This window comes from Octodon degus, unplaced genomic scaffold (genome assembly GCF_000260255.1).
Source record: "Octodon degus isolate 3935 unplaced genomic scaffold, OctDeg1.0 scaffold00271, whole genome shotgun sequence".
Classification (NCBI taxonomy): Eukaryota; Metazoa; Chordata; class Mammalia; order Rodentia; family Octodontidae; genus Octodon; species Octodon degus.
In genome coordinates, this window is record NW_004524847.1 from 1295006 (window position 1) to 1316731 (window position 21726).

General features: G+C 50.6%; 1 protein-coding gene across 1 annotated transcript in view; it reads left to right on the top strand.

The window, feature by feature from the left end:
• Positions 1 to 21726, top strand: part of Cdh13 (cadherin 13) — a 1069859-nt gene that overhangs the window by 547461 nt on the left and 500672 nt on the right. The window contains exon 5 of the mRNA XM_004646558.2: positions 13138 to 13290. Within this exon, the coding sequence (XP_004646615.1) occupies positions 13138 to 13290 (153 nt within the window). The remainder of the gene's footprint in view (positions 1 to 13137; positions 13291 to 21726) is intronic.

Sequence of the window (21726 nt, forward strand, 5' to 3'; positions counted from 1 at the left end):
CCCACCCATCTACCCACCCAGCCATCCATCCACCCATCCATCTACCCACCCAGCCATCCATCCACCCACCCATCTACCCACCCATCCATCCATCCACTGATCCATCCATTCATCTATCCATCTTTCTCTCTCTCCCTATCCATAATGGCTGCAGCCTTGGGCACTGTAACAGTGAGCACTCACAGTGCTGAATGTGCTCAGAGGCTGTTCAGCAGGTACCTTGGAATTAAAGCCCAGTCATTCCCTTCATAATCTAGCCAAGGCCTGTAAACACTTGCTCTTCCCCTTGTGGAAGCATAAATGGGAATTGTAAAGAATATATTTCATTTTTATGTATTTAGTACAGGGTCTACAGGGTCTCACCACATAGGTCAGACTCCCATGATTCTCCTGTTTTCAGCCTCCCAAGTGCTGGGATTACAGGTGTGCACCACCATGTCCAGTCTCAATCATGTCTCAGCATGCCCAGGGGGCAGGGCCAGCATGGCAAGGCAGGGATCGAACCCCGGCTGATGTGCTCTGCCTAAGCAGGCGCTTTAGTCTGCTGGGCTATCTGTCTAGCCCTTGAAGAACTGAGCAGTGAGGAGTAGGTATGTGACCATCTCACATGGTTCTCAACTGACTCAGAGGTTTTCACACCCTGCTTCACCCCCAAACTAGCTGTGTGAGCTCTTGGACACCTCCCTAATTTTTACTTTCCTTGTGAAATAGAATCAATAGCAACTACCTCACAAAACCCACACACGGCTTTAGTACAAGTCATGTCATCCATAAGACCCCGGCTAGCACAATTACATAGGCTGCAACTTGGAGACTTTTAACATCTTCTTAATTATAAAATTACTCTCCTTGACATTCATGAGCTATTGGCTTTATATGTATCTGATGATGTGTTAATATTTATTGAGGTCCCACTGTGTGTAACTCACAGTTTTATGTGTTTTATGCACCAAGTCCCCTTCTGTAATCCTCAGTGCCTCAGCAATTTGGGCCTAGTACTCTCATTTGACTGAAAGGGGAATTGATGCTCAGAAAAGTGAAAGGACTGACCCAAGGTTGAAAGCCAGGGCACCCTAGAGCAGGGTACAAGTGGGACCAAGAGCCGAGGTATTACAGAGGCAAGAGGGGTGGATGCTGCTTGGCACCTAGAGGAAGAACTGCTTGATGAGATAACCGGTGCCTGGCAGACAGAAAGGAGAGCTGGGCACAGCCCTCACTCTTGGATATAGAAATATGGATATGAGACAAAAGCCCCATGTCCCCAGGGAGCAAGGAGCCATAAACAGAGCCCAAGGAGAGCTATCCTCTCATTTGTAAATTCCAGTGAGCTGGAATTCAAGGCTGCAGATAACAGCTTCTCCTGCTGGATCCCTGTCTGTTCTTTGATCCCTTGCTTGGGATGTTAATGGCTAGCAGTGCATCAACTTAGTAAAGTAAATGCCTTAAGTCAGTAGAGAGAGTAGCTTGTGTTCACCAAAGTAGTTGTACACATACCTCAGCCTGCCTTTAGCCCTCAATAAATATGAGATGTTTCTGTGGCTCTGAGCTCACTTAGAGACTAATCCCAGGGAGACGTCTGAAGCTGTACTCATCGGGACTTCGGGTCATTTCTTTCGGCATCAACTCATAGCATACAACACTGCGGGCTTCTCACGGTGATGACCCTCATGTTTTAGGCTGCTCTAGGCTTTAGGCTCAGGGAATCCAGTCAGCACAGGGGGGCCAGCAGAAGCCCAGTCTTGGAGCAGATGGCCTGTGTGGCATCTCTGCAGGATGGGGCTATGAGCTTGGGCACTGCAGGGCGGTGCTGCCCAGCACCTGGCAGCTGTGTCACCAGCTGAAGCTCTTTGGCTTCTCAATGCAATCTGCTGTTTCCATCGATGGGCTTTTCTAAATCAAGACTAAACCAATCCCTTCTGATGCGCTTCTAGGTGAGGCTCGACGCTGTACTGCCTTGTATTCTAAGCTTCCGGCTGTTTGCTGGGCTGTAGTCTGCTAATCTATAGACCAGAAGATGGTCTCCCTTTTCTCTCAAATGTGCCTTTCTTCCATGGTCCCCTGTCTACATGTGTCCCCCTCCATCCCTGTATCCCCTAGAGAGAACTCACCAACATCATGATGACCTCATGCCAGTTAATGTGCAGTTATGTTTACCCCAAATTGTTTGGCACAGGGGGGACTCCATCATCTAACTTGAGAGGAACCCAAAATCCATACATCCACCCCCCAGAGACTCCTGTGCTTGGTACATCTTCCAAAACAGTTTCCTAAACACCTTATTGCCTCACACTCTATGCAATCTATTGCTAAAATGTGTGTGTGTGTGTGTGTGTGTGTGTGTGTGTGTGTGTGTGATCACTGCATTAGGACCACCTCAGGGTGCCTCTGTTGGAGGATTCCCGCTGGTCTCTTTAAATCCTGACTTAGGAAGCAGAGCTGGTCCTTACCAGAAAGTGATGAGCCGTTCTGAAACCCAGGAAGCTGTGCTTGCTCACAGTTGTGGGCATTCTTTCCCATTTGTTTCTAACCATGCGATCTCTCATTTTAGCTTCTCTTTACATAGCTTCTTTAGTTATCAAAAAAAAAATTTTTTTTTGCATGTCTACCAGGGATCATGCGCTATTGACAGCAGTGAACAAAACAAAAATCCCTGCTAACTTGGAAGTTCTATTTAAAATAGAGACAACAGGCATGACTGTGTCAAGATATATGCCAAGTACTGAGGGTTCTGTGAGGAAAAGTGAGCAGGGCAGTAGGCCTAGAAGATGCTGAGGGAATGGGAGGCACTCTAGTTTTTAATAAGGTGGCTGGGGAAGTTCTCTCTCAAGGAGATAAAGGAAGTACGTTGAAATTTGCGGAGGAACAATGTAATGACCCATACAGCCATCAGTTCGGTAAGGTCCTGGTAGATATGAGGCAGTTACCAGGCACCACGAAGAATGGGAGTGTGGTATTTTGACCTAGGAGCCTCACTGGAGACCAGTGCTGAGGGATACATTAACTGCTAATGGAGAGCATGGCTTACCAGCCACAGGGTAATGACATTGCATTTGCGCCTGCACTGGTTTAATATCCACACAAATATTCATGACTCTCCTTCATTTCTCCCTGTAGACTCTTTTCCTTGCCAAGGTGTCTGCATATGGCCCAAGAGGGTCTCCCCAGAATGGCAAACTTGACTTCCAAGCTGTAGAACTTTCAGGATCCTCCATCTCTCCTGTCCCAATCCTGTGCTTCCCAATGAAGTGTTGTGATCTGACTGGCCAGGCTCTGCCTCAGGTTTAGAGCCTCATCAGATCAAAAGAGGGCCACCAAAGGTGAGGGATAAGCCTGGGCATGTTCCCAGGGGAAACAGCGACAAAGAGGACGAGAGCACGTGTATGGACATGAGGAAGCTGAGGCTAGACAGAGGCAGGAAGCAGGCTACCAGGAGCCCTGATTGCATTCCCGACCTGGACTTCCCTGACCTCACAGGAGCAGGAGCCCTGCCAAGGTTCTCATCCGTGAGTGATCCAGTTGTAGGAGGTAGTGGTTGCTCTAGGGAATGTGGAACCTCGGAGCTGTGTGCATCCCATTCAAGCCATGGCACATGCGAAGCACAAGAGCGTGTCGGGCTTTCAAATGGAAATGACTGAGATCTTATTTGTTTTTGCCACTGCTTATGTTTTGCAGCATCAGTCTTACCACTAAAATTGGTCCCAAATTATAAGAACAAGAAGTGCTGAAAGCCTCAGTGAGAGGGCAGGCAACAGGGATTTCCAGGGAGAAATGGTTCAATTGTCTCTGGTGATTACTTCCAAGTGGGAACAGCTTCAGGCTCGCAGCGCTGATTTCCTTATGTTGCTTTCTCTGAACTGTAGTTCAAATGGGGGCATAAATATTTGCTTTAGCCTTTCTCTGGGACCCACGAAAATCTGCGCTGATGGAGGAGGCAGGGGCAGAGCAATGGCAGGTAAGAAGTCTGGCAAGTTAGATACTACGCGTGTATATTTCAACTACATCCGAGGGCATGATTAATTTATTATCCTTTTAGAAGGCAAAAAGCACACAGGAACCTCCAAATTATGCCATTACTATGACACAGCCAGGGGCTGAAATAATTTAAAGATGTCCCTGCCAGGAATTTGATCTACAGAGGGGGGAAGTGACCCTTTGGATACACATAAATCTGGGAGGTGAGACTCACAAGTCCCTTGCCCACTGACAAAGGCCAGATATGAATATTGTGGCTCAGTCTCAATGGAGGGGTGTGATCCGGGGGTCCAGACAGGTGCTTCCCCCTAAGGCCAGGCCCCACATCTTGCTCGCATCCCTGCGGGTGGTCCTGCCCAGCCCAAAATATGGTCATATGGAGTAAGGCTAAAGCCACGGAGCTCTGGGTGATAGGGTTTGACTCCCAAGTCATTACCCAAGCTGACTTTGGCAAGGTTTAAGAGATTCAGTTTCTCCCTCTATAAAATGGGGATTAATATCAGTACTGTGTGTCAAATGCTAACCTCTGCTGTCATCAGCACTGGCAACATCAAGTAGTAGTGAAATGTAACATAGGAAGGAAAATACAGGGGACAGAGTCTGGATAAGAACAAGGGGTGATCAATGTGGAAATTGGTATGGAGATTCCCCACAAAACTAGAACTAGAGGTTTCGTTCAGCCAAGCTATTCCTCCTTTTCCTATCTTCCCGAGAGAGTTGCAAGCCCCATAGCACAGTGGAGAGCACACACGCCAGGGTTACAGCAGCACAGTCTGTAATGGTCACATCTCGGAGACAGCCCGGATGCCCATCGGTGGATGCATGAGTAAAGGAAAAGTGGATTTTACATATACTGGAGTTCTGCTTGGCCACTAAAAGAATACATCTGAGATAAATTTAGGTAAATGGAGGTTCGAACTCCAGCAACCTGAGGCTGACAGCTTTGTGGAAGCAGCCACTTAAAGGACTGAGCTAGGGCCAGGCCCCCTAATTTAGGTAAATGGATGCACCAGGAGACCATGTTTTTTAAATAAAATAACTCAGATACTGTTTCTCTTGTGTGAGATGCTGAAGGCTTCGATAAGGGCAGAACTGGGTAGTAGATACTGGGAAGAAAGAGGAAAACAACCAAATGGGAAGGTGAGCAAGAGAGGGAGAGGGGGGAGGAAAAAATGAGAATAGAAGGAAAACTGGAATCAAAGCTTTTGTAAATAAGGAGGGGAGAAAGTCTGAAGGAAGGGAGGAAACTGGGAAGGAAAAGAAGAATCAAGATGTATCGTGGCCAGGTACAAATTTCCTATGATGAATGTGATCGTTACGCGCCAACAAAATTAATTTTGAAAATCTATGGTACTCAAGTTAAGTTCCTTTGCCCCAAGTGTCACAGCTCGGGCAGCCAGCGGGTAAGCAGAAAGCGGCGAGGGCGTGAGCGGTGCGATGCGCAGGTCTCGCCAGAGGCGGCGCTGGAGCTGCGTGCGCAAATGCAGAAGCCCGTCTCTGTTGTACCCTGGGCTAATACACGCGGCAGCCCTGGCGCGGCCACATGGCTGGCAACCTCCTCCGTGCCCCATGCCCAGAGCACAGCTGTCCCCTGGAGCTCCACGCCCAGTAGCCGCAGTCCCCAGCCTCAGCCCAGCAGCCCCTATCCTCCCTTCTGTGTATGGAAACATAGCCTACCAGTCCTTCCTCTGGCGCGAATGAGAAGTGGGAGAGAGGTGAAGAAAACCTTCATTGCTCGGCACAGGAGAGCTGCCGAAGAGAGGCAAGAACCCTCCGGGAGGAGGTGGGGGACACAAAACTCTCAGGGTGGGCTTGGGGTGGGGTCTGTATGGACGGTTACGGTGTCCTAGCAGGCGCCGATTGTGCAAGGCGTGGTGCCAGTGAAAGAGGAAAGAAAAAGCTGAGGTTAGCCGGGCGAAGAACGGGAGAGCAGCGCCGACTCTGCAGGCTTTCTGTGGCGCAGAGCCCTCGACCCTGCTCCAGGCACCCACGTGGATCTGTCCTCCCGTTGCTTAGCGGAGCATCTTCAAGTTCATCGGTGCCGTAGCACGTGTGAGAAGCCCCTTCCTTTTCCAGGCTGAGTAATATTCTCTTATATGTGGGCGCTGAATTGTGTTTATTCACTCATCCGTTCATAGCCACTGTGTTGTTTCACTCGTTTTGGCGATCATAAATTATGTGGCAGAATCTTCATTTTTCCCTTTGTCGGCCCAGGGATCATTTAGTAAAAACGATGACGTTGCAGCTGGCCAACAACAAACGCTTAAAAGGCTTCTAAAAGCATAAACGTCACATGCTACATTATTATACAACAAATTTGAAATAACTAAAACCTCTGTAACACTTGGAAATTAAGAAATGTTGCCCTAAAAATGAATAAATGAACTCCTACATGCCAGGGAAAATCATCAAAAACCTAAAAAATGTCAGAGAAGAATGCCAGAAAGAAAAGCAATGAATTCTAAATCTTACAGAACTCAGCCTAGGGGCCGGGGAGATGACTCAGTAGAATAAGCACTTCCCTGGCAAGCGCAAGGGCCTGAGTTCAATCCCTGGTTCCAAAAAACAAAACAAAAAAAGCTGTATCTAGGCTGAAGCATACTCTCAGATGCCTTTGTCATAAAGCAGAAAGGGACACAGAGGCATGAGGCAAGGGTGTGGAGCCAGGTATCACCTCACTGTGCAGCTGGACTCTGATGCCCCTCCTGGCTCTGTCCTGGCTTAAGCCTGGGCAGCCCCTGTGGAGGGCAGGAAGCGTTTGCTGGTGCACAGCCCACCCAGCTAGGTGAGAGCCCAGGGCACAGCGTGGACCACGGGGAGGGGCTCAGGCTTGCCCACCAAGGTGCTGGAGCTGCTGGAACAGGGCTGCCTGTAGTCCCCTGTGATCATGTGTGACCTGGGGGTCGACAGTGTGAGTGGCTGGAGGGTGAGGGAAGGCATGGCTGCAGTGGCTCCCCAGGCTGTGTGGCTGAGCACCTTTGGGTTCCCAGGCAAGCTGAGGACCAGCCAACAGCTGGGAGGGACTTAACCTACACAGATCAACTGCAGGACCAACCAATGAGAGACACAAGTAAGGACATGAAGGCAGCCCATAGCTTGTTTTCTATTAAACTTGGAGTAGAAAAACCTACTGTAAACCGATATGTTCATCAAACTCCAGTAATTCCCTTACATATCTAAAAACTTCTTTTTGCTGCATTAACAATGCAGGCTTTCATAAAACTGAAAATCTTATCAGGATTAAAAAAAATCTTCCCTACCTTCATGCTCTAAAACTTAATACTATTTGCATGTGATTTATTCACTCTGATCATTTTGGGGTTCGTGTGTCTTAGCATTTTCTAGTTTAACTTGGAAAGGCCCCTCCTAAAGGGTCCCCTTGGAGACCACCAAGGTGGGAGGTCCTGAGATTCTGGCTCCTACCCTCACCAGGTCCCGGGAAGCTTAGCCTGGAGGAGCTGTAAACGAAGAAATGAAGAAGTACTGAAGCTGCACATGTAAAGTGACTGCATTTTCAAAATACGAGATTAGTACAACAGCCCTTATTTCTATTTTTAATTGGTGAGTTTATGAAGCATTTTATGATCAGATAAAAACATGCAAATAAAGTTTCACTTCTTCACTTACGGTGTTAATCAAGTGTCTTCTATGTTCCAAGCCTAGGAAATATGAAGCAGGACACTAAATACATTTGAAAAAGCATAAGAAATAAGTGCAAAAGAGAATAAGAATTAAATAGCCAGAGTGCCAGCGAGATAGCTCAGCAGACTAAGTGCCTGCTTTGGCAAGTGCAGGGACCAGGGTTTAGTCCCACATCCCATATGCCACGCCAGCCCCACCCCAGGGCATGCTGAGCCAGTGACCGAGTCTGCGTGGTGGCATGCACCTGTAATCCCAGCACTGGAGAGGCTGAAAATAGAAAGGTCACTGCAAGTCCAAGCTGCATAGTGAGACCCTGCACCAAATATGCACAATTTAAAAAAGGAAAGAAAAGAAATAGCCAGAACAGTCACCACCACCACCACCCCCCCCCCAAGCAGCAGTTTCTCTCTGTGCCTTGGTAGATCCTCAGTAAGGATGGCCAGGCCCAGAGGAGGGCCCTGTAGAATGTCCCTGGAGCAGGGCAGGAGATGAGGACAGGGGAGCTTCCAGGGTCGGGAAGATGAGGAAGGGTCCCAGCCTTACAGGATGCAGACTGAGAGTCCATCTGATACAGTGGGTGGAGCTCTGGGGTCTATGGCTTTTGGAAAGGCAGTCTGGGCCTACCTCTGGTCAGGATTGGGTCTGTTTCAGGGTGACCATTCTTGTTGCCAAAAAGAGAAGAAAGAAGCCAGAAGTCTGGGAGCCAATTAGGAGGCATTTGTGACATTCACTTACCTTGCTTAGTGCAGCTGTCTACGGGCCACCTGCTGTGCACCACCCATGCGCTGGGCCTTGAGAACACAGAGGCCGGCAGCTCTGGGGGACGCCTGAGTCCAGGAGCTGATGATGGGGGCAGCAAGCTCTTACAGCGACAGTGACCCAAGCCCAGGGCTGTGTGACTTTGACATAGCAGACGCAGTTTCCATAGACAAAGTAAAGGTAAATGATGATGTTAAAACTCTGAACTCAGCAGGCAGCACCAGAGTATGCAATTAAGGCCATGTTCACTGAAGGCAGTGGAGGGTCTTGTGTTGGGTTCAGGGTCAGAGAAGGACAGTGGGAAAAAGAGGGGTGCAGTCAGAATGCAACAATCTGCAGCCGTGTTAATAGCAACGACCCAGTGCTACGTTTTCACTACCTGGTATGTTCTATTGTTACCCTAGATGTCAATGAGGAGAAACCCAATGAAGATATATGGGAGCTCTGAATGCCCTTGCAGCATTTCTGCAAACCTAAAAGTTTCCCCTTGGAAAGCCTGTGTGTACACACGTGTACACAGATGTGCTCATGCATAGTCAGAAGGAAAAAGTGCAAAGAAAATTATAGCTAAAGAGCATTTCATGTAGAACTGCTCAAAACCACCACACACTATGAATTCATAGGTCTGTATGTGATTCATGAAATAACTCCTTAAAAACACATGCATCTGCATCCTACTCATTACTGCCAGCAGAGGACAGAGCTGAGGGCGGGCCTTGGCAGAGGAACCCCAGTGGACATTGCTCTGTCCCCACTGTGGTGCCCCACTGTGGAAGAAGTGTGTCCCACAGCAGTGGACCTGGGACCTGTGCCAGGCCTCAGCCTCTGCCCCATCCATGCAGGTGACTCTGGTCTCCTTGCTCTAGGCCACAACACAGCCAACCAGGAGGCCCCTCTGCCCAGGTGCTTGGCATGTCTGCGTGCTGTTTAGCTGCCCTTCCAGGGAGCCAACTCCTGAGGTCTGCTCTGTTTCTCCTAATTAGCTGCTTTTTCCATTCCAAGTCAGAGGCCATGAAAAACCCCACTGCGAAAAGAAGTGTTGAATTACAAAGGATAATAGGAAAGCCCAGCTAATTGTGAAGGCCACTATGTGGATAATGGGTGTGAACAGCTGCTCTGGGCGGCAGTGCTGTCCTGGCCAGGGGAGTACCCTGATATCTTAGGTCAGCTGGCATTCTGCTGCAGCGACAGCAGCAGTGCCCAGGGAGCACAGGGACACCTGGTGCCGAGTGGGGGTGGGGTGGGTGGGTAGTAGCTAGTGATCTAGAGGGGCTTGACAGGGCACAACGCAGGCGTCTGGAAACTGGATTTCGTGCAACTGTGAGGATGCAATTATAGCCACTGCACACCTTGAAGCTGCTGCTCTGTGAAGCTTCAGGGTGTGCAACTTGCTGCGAAATTCCCAGGGACCAAGAAGCCAGAGAGGTGGCGCGTGAGCCCGGGCCCTGAGCTTCCCCCTGCATCTATCTGCAGGGAGCTAATTCCCAGGGACCAAGAAGCCAGAGAGGTGGCGCGTGAGCCCAGGCCCTGAGCTTCCCCCTGCATCTATCTGCAGGGAGCTAATTCCCAGGGACCAAGAAGCCAGAGAGGTGGCGCGTGAGCCCAGGCCCTGAGCTTCCCCCTGCATCTATCTGCAGGGAGCTGAGGCTCTTGCTTGTCCCTGAAGAACTGCTCCAACTCCCAGCCTTCCTCCAAGCTTCCTCTAACCACGCCCCTGGTGCGTCAGAAGTTGGTCCTTTCTCTCAGAGAAACAGCAACACTTTGGCTTTACTGAGCTCTTAGATGACAGGTTTTTAAAAGCATTCCTGTGTTATGCTTAAAACAGGTCTAAAAATAAGGTAGCAAACAGACCCAATGGACCAGGAGTAGAAGGCGCCACACAGCTCAATAAAAAACAGCTTTAGGGAGGATGTGCTCCCTTGGGTGGTGTGAGATGGGTTGCACTAGGGGACGAGGCCCCACTGTCCCTGTGCAGGGGGTCCCCAAGGCTCACTGCCCCAAAGATGCCATACAATCCCCCGAGGGCTCTTTTAAATATATAGAGAGCTCTGGGTTCCACAATGTTTGGAATGCTGGGCCTTTAAGAGCAGAGAAATATATGTGGAGAGAGGGAGAGAGAGAGAGGAAGGGAGGGAGAGAGGGAGAGAGGGAGGGAGGGGGAGAGAGAGAGAGAGAGAAACGCTCTTGGGCAGCGCCGAAGCACAGCCTTCAGCTCCAGGCACACTCCCTCCCCAGGGAATAAGCACTTTGGACCCAGCAGCAAGTACTGATTAAGCAGGCTTCTCTCTCCTAGACCCAGGGCTTTTGTAAGGTTCAGTGGCTGGAGCCCTCCAAGGCTGAAGGAGAAGAGGACACAGACCCCAGCCTAGCAGCCAAGAGGAGTCGCCCCAGGACAATGTCTGAGACTAGAAGTCAGCTCCAGGGGAGAGAGAATCCTGCTTAATTAGTACTTGCTGCTGGGTCCAAACTGCTTATTCCCTGGGGAGGGAGTGTACCTGGAGCTGAAGGCTGTGCTTCAGCGCTGGAGAGCAGGGAGAGCGATGGAAGGGTGATGGATGCCGCAAGAGGCCCTGTCTGCTTTATTTTTTTTTCTAGAGGGTTCTGAGTGCTGTGTTCTCCATCCTTTATAAATAAGGAAGGGTCAGGAAAGAGAAAAGGAAGAGAGCAGAGGGCAGGCAGACAGGGCTGCGTGGCGGGGACTCCCGGGCTGCTCAGGACCCTGAATTCAGGTCCTTACACGGTGGTCTCCTGGGTCACAGGACCTGTGTCCAGCATGCTTAGGCAGGAGGAAGGAGCTTGCACCCACATGGGGACTGGTGAGGGAGGGCAGCAAGCAGAGGCGCAGCAGGGGCAGACCCTGCCACAAGCCAGGCCTCATCCAGGGTAGTCTCTTTCCACCCAGTATGGTCCATGAGTTCTATTTTTGAAAGGAAAAAAATATTCCCTTAGGAAATAATTTCTTCTTATATTATGGCTAAGACGCTCCTGATCTCTGGAGGCAGACTTCGGTGCTAAGTTGCATTACTGAGCCCCTTCTATGTCCTTTATCTATGCCACCTCTTTGAAGCCCTCAAAACCCCCTAAGAAATAGTCAGTATTTCCCCCTATCATGGTAAGAAGATGGACAGCCAAAGAGGCAGAGGACACGTCCAGGGTCGCATGGGTGCCCGTCAGCAGAGCACGGACCGTGGCACTTGTCCGGACATGGCATTTCTCCCTGCTGCACACTGGATGGTCTGCCCGGCACCTGCATCAGTTAGTGAGCCCTGCACATGGCGGCTCTTGACTTCCTGGAGCTTCTGAGCAGGGCCAGTGAGTCTGAAGAAGAGCATCAGATGGAGTCTGTCGAGGGTGGTTAGGCATTCTTCTCACCAGAAGGTACCTCACACCTTAATTTTTCCCATTCTGTTTTCCATAAATCTTAATAATGCAAATGGAGATAATTGGTGTTTAATCAAAACCTTCAGTGTAGTTCAATAAAGAGCATTTTAAATCAAAGGACATAAAAGTGTACCATCGCATGGAACCCTGTCCTACCTGGCCTGGGTGGGTCCTGCCCAACCAAGGCGCAAGCTCAGGCTGCCTTGGGCATGGCTGCCACTTGTGCCAGCCTTGGAGCTGCAGGGGTGGCAGCTGCAGACACCGCCTCCGAGGGACACTGATCAGCTCCCTCAGAGCTCGGTCCGTGATGTCCAGTACTGTCCATCTGTGTGCCTGTGCATTTGGGAATAGTTTCTGCTGGCTCTGGGCCAGCTTTCCTGTCTGTGTATCGTGAATATCTATTGTGTCCATGACCTTTAAATTGTTTTGTTATAATTCAATTAACACTTGCAAGTACTGATAGTGTGATATTAAACATACAGAAAACAACTCAGTGTAAAGTCTAGAACCAACATATGCAAATAATAGCTCTTCTTTTTCTTTCTTTCTTTTTTTTTTTTTTGGATTTAGTGCAGTCTACAGGGTCTCACTACACAGATCAGACTCAGCGATCCTCCTGTTTTCAGCTTTCCAAGCACTGGAATTACAGGCATGCGCCACCACGCCCAATCTCAATCACTGTCTCAGCGCGCTCCGGGGGTGGACCTGGCAGAGCATGCTGGGGATTGAACCCTGGTCCCTGCACTCTACCTGAGCAGGCGCGTTAGTCCAGTGAGCTATCTGGGCAGCCCAATAGCTCTTCTTTTAACTGTAAAAACTCAGCAACCATACAAAGACCCCCGTAATTTGGTCCCTAACTTCCTTTCCACTCATCTTGGAGCCTGTTTCTGGAATTTCCTAGGCTCTCCCTCCCCAGTCTCTGTCCTTGCTGTTCCTTCTGCCTGTAATTACCCTCCTTTACCTTGACCTTCAGAATTTATTCATTAAATGTAAAGTCAAGGTCAACCACCTAGGAATAGTTTCCTTAAAATCAGAAATGACAATGCCCTATACTAGTGTCTAGAGAAATGGAAGGCATGGTTCTGAATCCCACAGTTACCTGGTCAGCAGCTAAGGCCACTGCCAACTGGATTAATGTCTGTGCCTCAGTGATTGCATCCGATAAACAGGTATAATCTCCACTCCACCCCCACCTCGAGCTGCAAAGGCTTGGCCTTGAGGACAGAAGACACTGAACAATGGCGCCATGTGAGGCTATTGCCACTTTAGGCAAACCTTGGTTCATCCAGTGCCTTTGAGCTGGCACCTGAGATTAGAGGGTTGGCCACCAAGGGGCATATGTGATAGGCTATCTCTTAAATGTTGTTCTGTTTTTCTGACTAGGTGGTCGACAGTGACAGACCTGAAGGGTCCAGGTTCAGGCTCACTGGAAAGGGAGTGGATCAGGAGCCGAAAGGAATCTTCCGAATCAATGAGAACACGGGTGTCGTCTCTGTGACACAGACCTTGGACAGGGAAACGACTGCCATCTATCAAGTGAGTACCGCTCGCCTGCCTCTGTGCGCACAGATGTGGCTCTCAAGCAGTGTGTCCTTCTTCCTGAGTTCATTACTTCTGCGCCTCATCAAACTCAAGAGTGCATGGCTTGAGAGTATCTCCATGGGAGGCGGAGTGAGTGGAACCCTGCTGGAGCAGCAGTGAGGCCTCCTGTGTTGCCAGCAAAGCCCCAGGCCTTCCTCAGTCTCTGAGGACAAGACCTGGGGGCTTCTCAGAGACCAGCTGAATCCTTAGGCCAGCTTTGATTTTCAGAGGAGCTCACAGTCAAGAGCCATTGGAGCTACCATTCTTAGGTGTGAGAATTACTCTTTCAGAAATCTGCCCTAAGGAGACAGAGCTAATTCAATGTGATTTTTGTATAACAGTGCTCTCATAGGATGTGGTCCTACGAGTGGAAAAAACTCCTACGCATGAGTCAGTAGAGAAGTGGTTAAGGCCCAGCACCTTGAGCAAGGCTGTTTTCCTCATTGTCTAGAAGAATTTCCACCAAATGCTATTTGCGTGGGAAGATTCAAGAGATCAATGGAAAGAGAACCCTAAACACATATAGTGTCTTTGTGACCAAGTGCTTACACACATCAGGATGGGCTGGTGTTTAAGAATGACAAAAGGAATCTCAAAGTACTGAGAGTATGACTGTAGTGATAGACTTTTTTCTTTGGCATTCTTACCTATTATTACCGGGCTTCCTGTGGGCTTCAAGTGAAGAGAAGGAGGTATAAGGGCAGCATGGCCACACAGGGCTGGGCACACGTGCGTGAGTACGCAGGGGCACGCGGTGGTGCCCCCCAGGGCCTCTCCTCAAGCCCTGCTGGAGGTTTTGCTGAGGCCTCCAGGATGCGGCACCTGTCAGCGAGCACAGAGCGGGGTCTCTGCCACACAGACCCAAGGGAGAGTCTGGTTGTGTCAGAAAGTGAATGCCGAGCCCTGACATTTCCAGATCGAGTAGCCTTGGCAGCACCAGGCCCTGCCTCAGCCAGCTCTTGGTGTCCAGCGGCCATGGGGTAGCGGCAGCCGACCGCGCTCGGAGCCCTCTTCTTTTCCCGCGTCTGTCATGAAAACATCCATGGAGGTGGATATTGTGTGTGAAGTACTAGATGCTAGGAGGGGGCAGCAAAGCCCATCATTTATTCCACAGTGACTGAGAACTCTGAGGTTAGAAAAAGGCCACCCGGGTCTCGCCGTTCCTTCTTTCTGAGCTGCGTGATCTCAGGCCACTCACCTACCTTCTCTGTCCTTACAATTTTTCCTTGTAGAAATACAGATCTTACTAGCATCTCTAAGGAGAGTAAAAGATTAAATTATTTTTCCAGACAGTTGGTACAATGCCCAGCACTTATCAGGTGTGCAGTGAATCAGTGCTACTTTTGTTAACTCTTTCCTTGAATGTCTTTGGAGCTTTTAGCTAAACGCCACAAGTTTCTCACATCGATTTCCTGGTTCCAAGCGTGAGAAGGGAGACACCTGCCATGAACATCATTTTTCCTTCTAGCTGAGGTTAAGCATCAGAGATTCCTGGGTGAGTCTGAAGCTTAGGAAGCCGCCAGGGAATCAGGAGACATGTGAGAAGGAACGGAGGAGAGGAGGTGTTTGGGGGTGGGCAACACAACCGGTGCAAGTAAGAGAAAGCAAAAAATGTCCGTGGCCAGCCGAGATATGGTGCAGGAGGGAAGAGAGGTGTCTGGGTGGCCATCCCGCCACTCAGCTACTGTCACAAGGGGCGAGAGATTGCACGTGCCCATCGCCTCACAGTCCTCTCTGATGTTTGTGGAACCCAGCAGTGCTTCCCCCAAACAAGTCAACCCTGGACATCCTTCCATGTTCACAGAAAGATCCAGGGAGTCTGGACCAGGCCCTGTCTAGGAGCAATGTTCTTACGGGGCAGTGACCCTGCTCTCCAGGGACATTGAGGACCCCGCTATGCTGAGGTCAGAGACATTTGTGGATGGTCATGGCAGCAAGCCCCAGAGGCCGCCAAGGGACTGAGGAGGAGGTACCCGCGGTACGCGGCCCTCTGGGTCTTGAGTTGCCAAGGGTACCAGCAGAGGCTTCGCGGGGAGCAGTCCTGGACCTCCTGCTATCCTTCCCTCTTGCTCCATGAAGCCAAAGGCACAGTGGTTGGGTCTGACTGAGCTGGGATTTGCTGCATTCAGGAGTGGCTGAGAGGACCAGAGCGGCCTGCCTAGCAAAAGCTGCTCTGTGCACGGGGCTGAGTCTGCGGGAGAAGTCAGGCTCCTCTCCATGCCTTCCCTTTCACTTGTTTGTTTGTTTGCTTGTTTGTAAAGGAAGCCAGGCTTTCCCTGAAGAGAGGCCAGTGCTCCACCTGAGTCATGGCCCAAGCCCTGGTATTCCCACTGTTCACAAAGGCACGTAAGCTGGAGAGCAGCAACCCCCCTAATCTTAAAGTAAATTTATTTCTTCAGTGCTGTTCTCTGACGATTGTGATTAAGAACAAACATGCACCCAAGCTTTAGCACCACGGCGTCCTGAGCTGAGTGATCCCGGAAAGCCCATGCCCCTCTCTGAGCTTGGGATTCTGTCCAGAAAATGAAGCTAGCCCGACTAGCACCTCTGAGGATTATGAAAGAAAAATGACCAGCTTTTCCTAACTAGTGCTTGCTAGTTATCCAGGAGCTCCAGCGCTTTGCAAGGGAGGCCACGGCAGCACCTGGGCCTGTACGAGCTGTGGGCCCGGCTGGTGTCTGCGATCCCTGCTGACGCAGGAGCATGGGGCAATGCGGATGGAATTCCCTGAGGACTAACAGGACATTTAGAACAGTGCCGGGAGCATCGTGAGCCCTGGAGGCAGGTGGGACGACAGCGGGGCTGAGGCAAAACAAGGCGAGCAAGCGCTCCCAGATGGAGATTTTGGCCCAACCTCAATACTCAGGCATGATAAATCTGAGTTCAAATTTCAGTTCTGTCACCGCCTACAGGATCTTGACAGACTGGTCTATACAGCCCCTCATGCTCCTGTATTCCACGGAGGATCTGCAGGGCAAGGTCCCTCCAAGGCAGTAGAGGGACAGTAGGGACTTAGCCCCCAGATCCCTGCCCTACAGTGTCTTTCACCTCAGCATCTGGGCTTTGCTGCACAATGTGGTGGTTTAACTATTTTCCCATGGTGTGCAGGAGACCTGCCAGACAGCTGTGCCTTGCACTCCTGTAGCTTGGAGCACCCTGACCCGGGGTCTCATGCCCCCCAGAAAGGGACTAAAAGGGGTCCAAGGCTGTCCTTCAGTACCAAGGCTGCAGTGGCCAGGCCCACCTGCCTGAGCATCGGCTCAGCCGCAGAAGGCCCCATTCCTCAGGAGAGCCCCTCCCGGCCTCAGTCCTTGCCTTCGGACTTGTCCTATTTCCTCCTGGCCTTGCTGAGCAAGGTCACCTTGCTGTCCTCTCTAAATGTAATGAGAACTGGATGGCTGTCTTGTGGAAATACTTCAGCCCAGCAGTGTGGCAGTTCCGGTCCACCTCAGGTGCCTGTTTAGAAATCACTTTTTCTCTTAGTGGGGGAGTTAGAGCCACTGCACTCCTGGCTGTTGGGGTAGCCAGGAGCAAGTCTGCTTCTTCAGAGTACAGAATCCTGGATCTTCAAAAGCCCACATTTTCATTCCTACTCTTGCAAGTTTAGGAAGCAGAGAGCATGTGGGTGCCTGTATTGACATTCTAATTGTGCCAATGTTGTTATTTGTTTTAAAGTCAAATGCTCCTCACATGCAAGAACACACCAGTGCTTTAGCGTCCCCCAGATCTACCAGGGAGCCCTATTGACAGAAGCCTCTGGGGTTTGTGCAGCGCAGAAATAATGTGTGACCTGTCTGCCCTGAGACTCCAAGAGAGTCCCGTCACGGACACTCCAGTTTATTAAACACCACATGGCAGATGTTAAGCCAACGCTTCCTGCTCATCCTCACATTTAGTCTGTTGCACACAAGAGGCTAAAGAAGTAGGCGCTGGCACCCTCATACAGATAAACTCCCACCTGTTACCCAAGCTCAGCAAGGGCCCACGCAGGCTTGTGTTGGATTGGGCTCTGCAGCCCGCCCTCTCCAAAGCCCGCATTTTCAGTCGCTAAGCAACACTTCTGCCTGTTTTTATCCCCAACCTTGCTTTGATAACTGATCGGTAAATCCCTCTGCCCTTCCCTAGGAGCCCCTCCTACCAGCGCTGAGCAGAAGTGCGGCTGGCTTTGTGATCTACCGCTTCTTAAACACCATCTTGCTCCCTGCCCCTCTGCCACCTTACCACGCCCCCTGCCCCTGCTTCTGTTTGGGATTCTGACCCAGAGTGGCACCTGGCAAAATAATTTTGCTCTCACAGTATTAGGAGCTGACATATTAATGTGAAGCCTCCTGAAATATTACTCATTATTATGCATTTTGCCAGCGTTTGAGTGATTTGTGAACTCTTTATTGGAATAAAGTACTGTAAATGATTCATGAATGACCAAGTTTATGAAATTCTATAAAAATATTAGCAGGTGGTAATGGTTCCCTCACACTGTGAATATAATCTGCTGGCTGCAAATTTGTCAATATGGGAGAACAGGGTGGAATGGGAGACAGAGTCTGGCGGGCAGCTGGGGAACCAGATGGAGGGTCCGGGATGGTCTCGGCAGGGGGTGCAAGGCGAAACAGGCAGCAGGACACATGTGGAGCTGGGCAGGTGCTGTTGGCAGGTGGCTGTCACCCTGATGTGGTGTCCACAGTGGGAGAAGCAGAGAGCACTGGAGAAGTGACAGCTGGGCAGAAGGGAAGAGCATTGGGGAACTGAGCAGTTATTTTGGTCCTCGGAACTCTGTGTGTCCCTCCTGTACACAGACCTATGAATATCGCTTATCTTCCTACCTCAACCGATGGTCTAAGGCTCAAAGGGCTGCCCCGGATGTACTGGTACATCAGTGCTGGCTCAACCTTTCCTGGACATTTACAATATGCCAGGGATCCTTGATAAATACCCAAGGGCCATGATCTTGCTTAATGTCCATGAAGGTGAACTTGACAATGTTGTGCTCAGTTATGAAATGGAAAAATCTATGTGCTTGGCCTCTGAACATGCGTGTGGCCTCAACACCCTCTTTGGGGCATTTGCCCACATCTTCTTCTTCTGACTCACCCTCCTTGGAACCAACTTCCTGCTCCACTTTTGGTTATGTGATTAAGGATGCTGCCATTTAACTAGAACAACTGAGTCAGGAGATTGATTGTCTTCATTTATGTGACTCTACTTATTCTTAACCTACATGTAGTTTTAAAACAATCGAACAGAAAATACATTAGGGTGAAAAATACTGCTGTCTTGTAGAAATAGGCAAGTCAAAAAAGTCTTCTCCAACTAATTTATGAAGAAATTAATTTATTAAGAAACCAATAGAATTGTCAAGAAGGTGGTACTACCATAGGTCTTCAAAGATGTTGAGTCCAAGGTCTCTCAGCTTCCATCCTTGGGACATTCTGAGCTGAGGCGTCTTTATTTGGGGTCCCTAACCAGTCCCTTGAGGACCGTTTAGTAGCATCATGAGGTCTAGCCAGTAGATGCCAGGGGCACCGCCAAGACTCAATGATCAAAACTGCCTCAGACAATTCCAGTTGTCTAGGGGGAGGAAGACTTGAGGGCCACTGCTCAAGGGGAGTGTCTCTGCTACTTTTCTCTCCTTGCTGAGACAAAATACCTGATACCCAAAGTTAAGAAAGGAGAAGGTTTGTTTGACTTTGAGTTATTTAGCTCAACAGTTTATTTATTTGTGAAGGTTTCAATCCATAATCAGCTGGCTCCAGGGCAGGGTAGCGTGGCACAGGGACAACAGCTCAAGACAGCAGGAGACAGCGACAGCAACAACAGCGAGGGGAAAAAAAAAAAAAAGGTGAGGGAGAAGCCAGCCTCTTTTCCTCCTTTATATGCTGGCTACCCCGCCCCCCAGGGCAGGTGTAACGCCCACACCGTCTCCATGCGCTCCTCTTGCGCAGGCTCACGATGCTGATGGACTAAGAACCCTGGCTCCCTGCTGAGCTGCTTAGCTAAACTTCTAAAGTTCTCAGGTTGACGCAGTGAATCCTTGGGCAGCAAGGGCACACCTCTGCAGCCCAGGATGCAGCGCTGCCGAGTTGCTTAGCGAAGCTCCTGGACTTCAGGTTGCCGTTGCATGTGGATCGTCACAGGAAGTCACCACTGCCGCCCCCAGCCCCGCCGTGCACCAGCGCTGCTCAGCACAGGTTGCGTCAGCTCTGCTTGGGCCGCCCAGAAGAGCCCGCGGCTCTGCGCACCCTCTGGATCCCCAGCCTGGGAAGCACAGGGTCGTGCCATATTGCCCGTGGCCATGGCCTGTGCTGGCATTGTGGGGAAACAACCCAGATCCCACGCAGGTCGAGCTGTAAGAGAGCTGTGGACTTTCTTTTACCACAAAACCCAGCCCGGTCTGGGCTGGTTAGTGTTACCCGAGCATGTGCAATGCCGTCGCGACCGTTCTGGCTCCAGGGGGAGCAGTCGGGGCTGGGGCAGTTCTTTCATGGTGTGGCGCCATGTGTCTTCAGACCGGAGAGCCTAACTTCTCTTGTCAGTTTGGTCCTATTAACTAATCAGTCACACCTTGCCTAGGAGAAGCCCGGGTGGGAGGACACAAAGCCAGTGCGTTAAGAGCTTTGAGGACAGGCCTGTCCTTACAAAAGTTTTGAGGATTGATGCTGTTTTCAGGTGAGTCATGAAATCACCAGCGTTAGAGGTGAAAACAGTGAGCACTGGCTTTTCATGGTCCATCCTATTACATTGTCACCTTATGAAAGTCTCAGCCTGTCTCCTGCCCCTTCGAAGTAGAATGAGGTCAGAGAACACAGAACACCACACTCTAAGGCAGTGAGAGCTGAGAGCAGGGCCTGCCAGGGCTGGGCCCAGGTGATGTCTCAGGAATGCCTGGCACGAGGAGCCATCCTGCCATGGATCAGTTTGGAAGTGAGACACAGATACCATAGTCACCTGGCATCCAGCAAGCAGGTAGATACCAAGTGTCAGGGCCACCCTGGGAAAGGGTCACCGTCTCACTGGGAAGCTTTCCAAGCACAGCTCCTCACCGGTAGCATCACCTAGGTACCTGTTAGAAGCCCCAGCCCACCCCTGCTGGGCCAGACGCACAGGTAGGTCCCCACACCTGGCACTTGACCCACTCTCTGGGTGATTCTAAACACCTCGCACACCACCATCCAAACACTCCCAGCCCCAAGTGTGGACACTAGCGTGGCTGACCTGATTTATTATTTGCCTTGATGAAGGGGACTTTGGCTGCTTCCCTCCTGTACCGCTGGGTAACTCGCCTGCGCCTAGGTCACCTCTGGGGCCTCCACTTTTGTGCAGGTTCCTACTCCAGCGCAGGTGTCTTGGTATCACCTTGTTTTTTGTTCCTTTCATGGCTCCTGGGAGTGGGGAAAATTCCTCCCTGGCTCCTTTGCTCCATCTCTCCCAGACTCAGGATGACTGTTAAATGCCACCTTTGTGAGAGTTTGCTGGTTTCTGAGAAAACAGCCTTTTCGGCTAGAGATGAAGAGGTCTTCAGAAGATTGGAGCTGGTGCAGCTGAGATAATTCTTGCTAGGAGGATGCTGGCCTCGGGGTCAGCACAGCCAGCACTTCTGCCTTTGAGATCTGAGACCGCAGTGAGGACTTTGCGGCTCTCAAACTTCGCCTCACCTTGGAATTGCCTGGGGAGGCTCTGCACCTCTCTACACCGGGCTGTGTTTCAAGCCAATTAAACCAGAACATGCTACTGTGTGGCCAGGTCCCAGCACACGTAAGGCCCTCCCAGGTGCCTCCAGGGTAAAATCAAGCTTGAGCACCGTGGAGTTCCTCTCACCTGCCTACCCCCAGTTTACTTATGAATAGGAATAGGAACAATGACACGGACACATCAGATGTGCTGAGGGTGGCTAATGGGAAAGTAGGGGCTGCCGCCATGACAGTAGAAAACGCCCCTTACGTCCCAACAACTCCCTGACTTGGAGCAAATATCTAAAGCTAACTGCTTTCTTAGATACCAGCATTTAAAAAAGGAGCAAACAGAGTGATGTCAAACACTTGCACATCCGTCTTCCCTAGCAAGCGGCCACGGTCTCTCCCAGGGCAGGGCCTGGAGCACCCGGATGGACGCTTTCTGGCCCGGTGCAGCCCACTTCCGAGCGCTGCATTTTGCAGTCTGAGGCCTTATCTGCCAAGTGCAGCCGGTGCAACCGAGGGAGGCCCACCAGCACCACTGGGCGCCACCCACTTGGATGAGAATGCCGGCTGGCTCCTGCCTGGTTACTTATTTGGTCCACTAAGCAAAGGTGCTGCCACGCCCAGGGCTACGGTAACATTTGTCATAGAACAAACTCTTCTGAAGAGGATCAGCTTGACTACAGGCAGGAGAGAGAACCCATGTCCTCTAGCGCTC